The sequence below is a fragment of the Gasterosteus aculeatus genome, chromosome 1 (genome assembly GCF_964276395.1).
Source record: "Gasterosteus aculeatus chromosome 1, fGasAcu3.hap1.1, whole genome shotgun sequence".
In the NCBI taxonomy this organism is placed as follows: Eukaryota; Metazoa; Chordata; class Actinopteri; order Perciformes; family Gasterosteidae; genus Gasterosteus; species Gasterosteus aculeatus.
In genome coordinates, this window is record NC_135688.1 from 16155905 (window position 1) to 16164738 (window position 8834).

Sequence of the window (8834 nt, forward strand, 5' to 3'; positions counted from 1 at the left end):
TATGCTGTACTGCTGAATAAAAATGATTTCAAGTTTAGCCAGATTTCATCTAGATAAACCAGATTTCATCTAGATAAACCCCCAGTTTTAAATGTATGCATTTGAACATTTTATTCCTCTTTGCTTCACAATTATACAAAGGTGTAAAGAAATCAGGAGGCTGTTATTTCAGTGGAGAAGAGGTAGTCTGACCTAACAGGGGGTGAAACGGGGGCAGGACTAACCTGGAATAAACTCTGTAATGGTTTGTTGTGAAAAAATCAAGATATGGACTCAGATCACATTAACAATGTACCAACAGATCACACAAAATGAAAGCACCTGTAGACCTGTGTAGCATCAGCTCTTGGAATAACTGTTAAAACTTCACTCAACGATTTTGAAGCTGCCATCTTGTCCTTTCTCGCTGTCTAAGATTAATAGACTGCTAAAGCATTTCTTGTCCTGTGTTTGATTCCCTGGCAGAAACAACACAATCACTGAAGACAAAGACGCTAGTAAAATGGTATCAAACAAAAGTTCTAAAAGTTTTGTCTATTTTGGGTAGGCCTTTCTGTTTTCTTTTTCATTTCCTGTAACAGTTTTTGTTTATTAGGTGGAAAAAGACTTGAAGAAGGCACAATACTGTCTTTCATTGTTTTTTAAGAACATTTTTGTATTCAACAAGGCAAAATGAGGCCCACTTAGCTATCCATTAATTGGCTCAACATTACCTTCTGCTCCTAGATGGTAATTAATGGAAATAAATGATAACTACAGGATCAAAATGGAATGAAGTTAAAATGAAACAGTTTTAGAATTTTTTATTATTTTTTTTAATTTTATTATTATTCATTGTTTACTTCATTGTAGATGCGTTTTTGAACTATCCTTTAATGAATGAGCGGATGTGGTTTGTTGCAGAATCACAGGAATAAATAAACAGGGTCAATGAGTCTAATTCATTGCTGAATTGATGGCGATCAATTGTCTTATATTTTACAGCAGTTAGAAGGGAAACAAATGGCATTTTCATTTACATCAGCTTCCAAAGAGCAAAGACTTTAAACTCTGCTGCAAGAGATATGAACATTCATGGCGGTAAAATGTAACGGTAGTGATGATTGGAAAAAAATCAGATATAAAGCATAACAATTTCACAACTCAGCTTTTTTTCCCTAAAAAAAAACATACATTCTGGGTAGATTTAAAATGTCTTCGATGATATACTAATGAAAGGGTGAGAAGTTAACATCAGAAAACAGATTTGTTCTATTAAACACACAAAACAGGTTGCTCCATAGAAGTACCTCTTTGTTTTACAGAATGGTAGTCAATTTAACATTATCACACAAATGATGCTATGCCAGGTCCATCAAATAAAGTACAAATTGGGCAATAAATAAATATAAACAACAAATATGACAATTTGTCCTAATAAATATTACAATTTGTGAAAAGGAGGTGACGTCAAACTCCAGGCACCGGGACATAAACAGCGTGTGAGTTAACAGTTTTCAATCAACTTCTCGCGTCACTCGGGTTTGCGTTCAGTTTACTGGTGTTTGAATGATCGGCCAACTAGATGGGTCTGCTTAGACACAGTTTAAGGTTTTTCTCTTAACAGAAGGCTCAATCACTTGCTCTACTCTTCAGGGCTCGTAGTTTTTCACTGTGCACGCCTCAGAAGACTGCAGATAGGCCATTACTCTGAATCATTGAAATCCTTGGCCCGCTGCCCAGAGTCTGATGTTGAAACTTAGCAATACTTAGAAACAAGAGTAGACACATTCAGCTACAGCAGTAGATCACCGTGAGGTGACATTGTTTACAGTCATAAAGAAAATATATTATCTAACGTAAGGGTTAAATAAGGTTGCTAATTGCCACACAAGCACATGATAGCATAATTAAATTACATTAGATGTCATTTAGCTGACGCTTTTATACAAAGCGACATACAATAAGTGCATTTCAACCATCGGGATACAAACTCAGAAGAAACAAGAAAGTGCAATTTCCCCAAATAAGCCAATTTACAATTTGATATAGATAAGTGGCGTTACAAGTACAATTTAAGTCTTTTATTCGAGGTAGAGTCTGAAGAGTTGCTGACTACATTATTTTAAATACGTTTTAACCGCTCTCAAACAAAGACAAACTAAAAAACTTGTACTGTATAAGCATGATGCACCATGTTTTTTTTATATAATTTTGGTTACTTATTTGCTTTCTTCCCAAGAATTGATACAAAAAGCGATGCCCTTCTTTTATCTACTAGAAGTCTCTTAGCTTAGCTTAGCATGAGACCTGAAACAACCATCATACCAAGCTTACACTGTTGAAAAATAAAACAAATCTTTCTTCCACCACATTTAAAGATCATTTAAAATATAAAAATTTAGGCGCATGACACCTGTAAAAGCGAAACATGACATTTTACTGATGAAAAAAAGCCGACATAATGTGTTAAACCATGAGATTCAGATTTTTTTTTTTTGGCAGAATAATTAATAATAAGAACCAGGCCAGATATTTCCGTCTATGTCCGTTTGCTGTGCTAAACTAAGCTAAGCCGACCGGCTACCTGCTCCAGGCAAGACAGCAAACAAGACGTGATTCATGGTTTACCTGTCTTTTAATGTGAAAACACCTATTCACCTTCACACAAAATCGTCCCCCGCTCACCCCTTTGTCTTCCAGATCTACTGTATTTTCAGATTAGAGAGTATTGTTTCAGACATTCCATCCATCCATCGTCAAACCGCTTATCCTGCACACAGGGTCGCGGGGGGGCTGGAGTCCATCCCAGCCAACTTCGGGCGATAGACAGGGTACATCCTGGATTGGTCGCCAGCCAATCGCAGGGCTACACAGAGACATACAACCATTCACACTCACATTCACACAACTACGGGCAATTTAAAGTCCCCAATTAACCTGATCCCCAGAGCATGTCTTTGGACTGTGGGAGGAAGCCGGAGAACCCGGAGAGAACCCACCCAGACACGGGAAGAACATGCAGACTCCGCACAGAAAGGCCACTGGGCAGAATCAAACCCAGGACCTTCTTGCTGTGAGGCAACAGTGCTAACCACCATGCCACCGTGCTGCCCTGTTTCAGACATTGTATCACTTAAATTATATGCTATCAATATTCTTGCTGAGGGCCATTCATTCAAATAAGAACAGCAATTCAGTTGAGAAAAACTAATTGGAACATCAAAAGTTCACATTTTTTAACTTTAGTTTGGTTATGGACAGTTTATTTTAATCCCTAGTTTTGTTCCATGTTTTACCCATTACACCATGTATCCTATTTGTGTCATGTCATCTTTATTGTAAAAATGTCATTTTATATGATTATCATTATATGTTTAATACATGCAACACTTTGAAAGCAGATTTAAGTCTGTTTGTGGTTTTGTTGCCCTGCCAAATGTTTTCAGAGTCGGGATCATCGTTTTCGTAGATGTAGAGATGCTTGAGGAATATTCGTAAGTTCCATTTTCACTCTCATTCATACTTTTTTTAACATGTCATTTCATTATCATGTACTTTAAAATAAATGCTGCTTAGGACTTGTGGCCACCAGAGTGCACACTAACATGGCAATACAACATATTGTTATCATTATTCTGTTAACATAGGGTTATGGTTAGGATATAATATAATTATTATTATTATGTTGTCAAATCTTTCCTTTTTTCAGTACATTTCTAATTTGCGTTAGAAAGAAACGGTTGAAAAATTGTCCAGGCAAGTTTTATTTTCTTGCAGTGACTGTAATTGGTAATTGAGAAGAGGAATTTGATTCTGGGTCAAAGTATTGTTTTAATCTGCAAATCAGCCAACGACAACTGACATCAAACAGTTTAGGTTGAATGCCATATAAGGGAATTTCTCCAGATTAAGATTTGTTGGTGACTTCATGTCCTGCCAGCCTGATGTCCAAGACCTGTTCGTAAAAATGTATACGAAAATCTTGAACATACAAATTCGTAGTGATGCATACGAAATAAATACGGACTGCAACTGATGACGTTACCCTATTACCTGTCTTCTTTATGTGTATACAGTGAGTGCACTCACAAAGCTGTTTGCATTCCTCTTCCCATGCCAGTAACCTCATCAAAAAGTTGCACAGCGAGCACCGAATGAGTCAAAATAAATACATGAACCTATGCACTTTTCTATAGAGTTATTGCCTTCAATGCAGAACTCAAAGTCACTTCTGGGAAGGCAAATTCTAGGTTTACACACCCATGGAAACTGTGTATACAGCCCCATTAATGCTCTTTAAGCCTTTATAAATGTCCAAGTAGCAATAGGAAGCATTTTGTGCACCAACAGTCCTGGACTGGATACATCAAACATAAGGATGAAGTCCTTATGTTGACAATGATGACAGGAAAGAAGACAGGTTCAATCAACTAATGATAATTGCAGGGAGGCATTACTTTATTAAATCATGTTAACAGCTTAAAGGGTACAGCAGCAATTCTACATGTCAGGAACAGTTCTACTTATTGTGAGAAAACAATTGTGTAGTTCTAAAGTGAACTTTTGAGGGTGTGACAAAGTGATCAAGATGACGTCATCAGTGCTATTCTGGAAGTATAACTTTGGCTCTACAATCTTTAGATGTTATGAGGCTTGGGGGACGTGGGGGTTTGAAAGACGTTGGACGGCAGATTTGATGCATGGAAAAAGACCTAGTGCCCAAACAAAACACCGCCACCAATTTCTGTATCTGCATCTAAATCTTTTCAGCAGTGCAGAGCCATAATACTTAAAACCCAGCTGGCCTAAACTAGTTTCCAGCAGCATCTCTGTCTGTATTTTTCTGATCATGGAATTAGGGGCCATGTTAGAGGCCAGTAATGCACATATGGCAAATGAAATGCCACATCTGGTATTATTAAGAACACACTGCTTATATGATTTGCCTTTACTGAGAATTACAAAAGTAAAAATGTGTTATAGAAATACACATTTTGTTTTTACAACCTGACAAGTTAATACAAATGGTGGAGGAAGGACGAACCAAACATTTGAGGAACTCAATGTAGTATTAAAAATCATGAATACAAGTAATACCAGTTCGAGCTTAAAGTTAAGCTTCAAATTGTGTTTTTAATATCTGACACGTACAACTCCCATGGAGTTTTGCAAGGGAGTGAAATTGCCTTGTTTTTTTCATCTGATTGCAGGTACCATGTGGCTAATCGAAAATGTGCTTGATGCCAAGGCGTAGGTTGTGGGGGGGTGAAAGTCTGGCTTAGTTAGAAGATCTGACACGGCAACTAGATTCAGGACCCTTTTTTTAAAAGGCTTCGCTTGGATGGGGTCAGACTCATTTGATATATCAGGCACAGCAGCGTAACTAAACAACAATAATAACAGTTAAATCTATTTTTTCCCCATGTATTTAAAATAATTACATGCGGGATGTGTATTCATTTATTTTTCATGACACTACTGTCATTGCATCTTGTCCCTGCATCCCACATTATATTAGTGTGAGCGGATATCTCTTATGCACTTCAGTTACCACCAAACCTCTGAAAATGGTACAAATATTTCTATAAATGCATGTTGATGTGAATTGGACTGCCTCTGCAATTAGGTTAATTTGCATTAAAAAGGGCACATTTGTACTAAATATATGCACAGTATTTATTTAAATATGTGGAAGTAGCACAGCATCTGCAAAACAATCAATGCGGGTTCCATGGAACTCCATGGGTTTAGTTATCCGCACAATCCTTGATAAATTTGCCTCTGACTGTTCTGCTGTGCACTGCAAAGGTCTGATGTAATGACGCTCCATTCTCCAGTTTGTTCAACTTTTCCTCCGTTTAAGCAAACACCCTGTGAACCTGCAGTGTTGTCTTCTCTCCTCTCCCAGGACTCTGGGAGTCATCCAGAAGAGCTGTTGAACCCGGCTGAATACATGAGCTACCAGCGCGTCTGCAACATAGATCACTTCCCCGAGTCTCAGCCCGCTCCGGCCCACCCTCCCGCTACTTTCCTGCCTCAGCACCCCTACGAGCAGCAACCGCCGAGCGAGCCCACCTACTCCAACACAAGCTTGCCTGCACCCGGCCCCAGAGCACCGTTCACATTCCCCAAGGAGCAATCCGTGTGACACGCCACATCTAACTGTTGGCTCGGCGAGAGGCAACATGCCAACAAGCACCTCATGGTGAGCGAAGCGCCGGTTAAACGGATGTGCATCTCCTCCCACCTCAATTCTATTTGCTCTAAAAGCTTAAAAAGCGTAAAAAATTATATATTTCCAGCCGTAAATTCCCCTGTGTGTTGTGCACCGCCTGCTCCACTGAGGCCGCCTGTAGAAACCTGCTCACCTTGTGATGTTAGAGTAGCCAACACCAACTGCCCCCCCCACAACCTTCACCCCTCTCGAGTGCCCACTCATCCTGTTCGTTTTTGATTGTTTTCTCACCTTTTGGATATTTTAGTTTGCCAATTATCTAAACCGTGTACAGAATATACTATTGTGTCACTCAAGATGCATTTTTCTATTTTAATTTTTTACATTTCCCACAGTGGTAGTGACCTTTAATAGCACTATGCTTCTTTTGTTTGCTTTCTGTTTGTCTGTCAATCATATGCTTGCATCTTTGAAAGTCGTGTACTTTGTGTGATCGAGTGTGTTCTGGTGAAAAAAAAAACGTATTCCATTTGATTTGTAAAGCTAATTATGAATCTATAATGACATGGACTACCCCTTTAATGACAGTTAATGACAGGGTTGTTACGTTAAGATGTGAATTGGCAATCTCAACTGAATCCTTCATTACTTTTCATAATGGCTTTGCTGTTACGGAGTTTGACTGGATATTTTGGGCAATTGGAAGCAAATGTTATCCTCATTAGCTTTGAAGAAAAACAAAGGGCTTGAGAACAAACAGTATCTGCTTTCTTGTATTTCTCCATGTATTATCATCATCCATCCGGGGTTATTATTATTATTATTATTATTATTTTTGTTATTATTATTATTATTATTATCAGGTAACAGTAGTTGCCAAAGACATGTAGATTCACTCATTTCTTGTCTGTTTTCCTTCCCGCCAGAGTTTACATGAAAACTACCTGTTTTGATGGGAATAAATTATAGTTGATTGGCAGTGTGTTACAGTTTACATCTTGTGCTTGCCATATGCTGTATTTTCCATATCTATATGTGACAACCTGAGTACCTCACGGAGGTTGGTGAGGTCCTTTGTGTTGTCAGCTCTTTGTGCAGAGTTGTTAACCAACAGGAAATGTTCTTAATGCAGGTGCAATAGGTGAAGACAATCACATACTTGGGTTGTCCTAGGAAGAAAAAAAAAGTTCAAATAGGTCTACACATACCTAAAATAAAACATTTTTCAAGGACAACCCACACGTAAAATATGAAATATGATTTGTTCTAATATAGCCTGAAGAGTTTCAAATCAGTCTATCACTGAAGAGAAAAGCTTGATACTGTATTTTTTTATCGAATGCTTAGTTATATACAATAGCACTACACTTATTTTCTGAGTCCATTTTACACTGTGATAGTTCATTTCGAACCATATATAAGCTAATGTAATTTACGAGTCAGTTGCAGGTTACTGCCTCCTACACATCAGCCCTCTAGACGCAGCAAATTTGGATAAACTGAAAGTTCACTTTTTTTGCCATGTCAAATGTAGGTTTTGAAGAAAAAAAAAGAAAGAAAATACCTTGTGTTTGTGCTCAATGTGAAAAAAATCCTTGAGGTGTTGAAGGTTATTTAATGTATACTTTTAATGGTGGTTAATCAGATAGAGTAAAACTTGTGAGACTTTCTTCTGTGCTCACCTTGTTGTCTTGCAATGGCTCGATATGTGTGCTAGCATTTAGTTTAAGCAGTGGTCTCTGATTTTAACCGCTGAAGGAGTTTGATATTGCTGTACCTGCTGTGTGATAAAACACTGAAAACACTACTTTTGTCTTTTTGTGACACATTTACGATTCATGAGATCCTTCCTTTTCATAACTATTGTTATCATTATTATTTTGTGGAAGTGCTATTACTTTCTAAAAAGGATGCTGAAAATGGCATTGACATGTATTCGTTTTCACTGTGGAATCCTTATGTTTTCAGTCATGTCATTACTTTGAGTGTCCTGAAGAAAATCGCCAATCATTTGTTTTCACCCTTGTTTTGTAAGACTGTAACATTTAGTTTTTTTTTTTTTTTAAACAAAAACATATATAAAGTCCTACAGCACGTTTCTTTTGACATTAATTGTATAGTTGTGGAAGGATAATACCTGAATAAGTATTAGGGTAATGAGCGTTTTTGTTGCTGAGATAATGAAAATAAGTGTTTTCTTTTTATCTGTTTGATGTAAATATTAACAATGTATCTGATGTGTGAAAAAAGTCATAAAGATTAACATTAAACTTCACAATCAACCCATGTTACAGTTCTTGTATTTCTGTTTTCAACGCATTAATGTATATTTTATACTGCTGTAATTACTTTTTTTGGGGCCAACTAGCTAAAATACGACATAAAATGATATGGCTAAACTGGTAAATGATAGTAAATACAATTGCTTATACACATCCCCAAAACAGAACAAAAATAATTTATTTGAAGTTTTGTTCACTCTTCTTTTAGTGTTTTTTTGGACTCCACCAACCACTGGTGGAAATCTTTGCTCTTAAGTTCTAAATGCACCTTTATTTCACAAGTTAATTGCTAACTTTGTATGTCAGCTACTGTAAATGAGATGTATGAGAATTATTGGGCTGAAGAACCAAAAAAGACTTTTAAGATTGCGGGGATTGCGTGTGAAGTTGGTCAA

At 37.3% G+C, this 8834-nt stretch overlaps 1 protein-coding gene across 6 annotated transcripts in view; it reads left to right on the forward strand.

Moving 5' to 3' along the window:
• The window catches only part of nectin1b (nectin cell adhesion molecule 1b), a 137763-nt gene extending 129322 nt beyond the window's left edge, over positions 1–8441 (forward strand). For 5 of the 6 annotated variants that reach the window (XM_078105024.1, XM_078104950.1, XM_078105032.1 and 2 more), the window contains one exon: positions 5891–8441. In XM_078105024.1, the coding sequence (XP_077961150.1) occupies positions 5891–5921 (31 nt within the window). In that variant the 3' untranslated portion in view covers positions 5922–8441. The remainder of the gene's footprint in view (positions 1–5890) is intronic. The other variant, XM_078105005.1, reaches the window with a different exon arrangement.
• Positions 8442–8834: the final 393 nt, after the last annotated feature.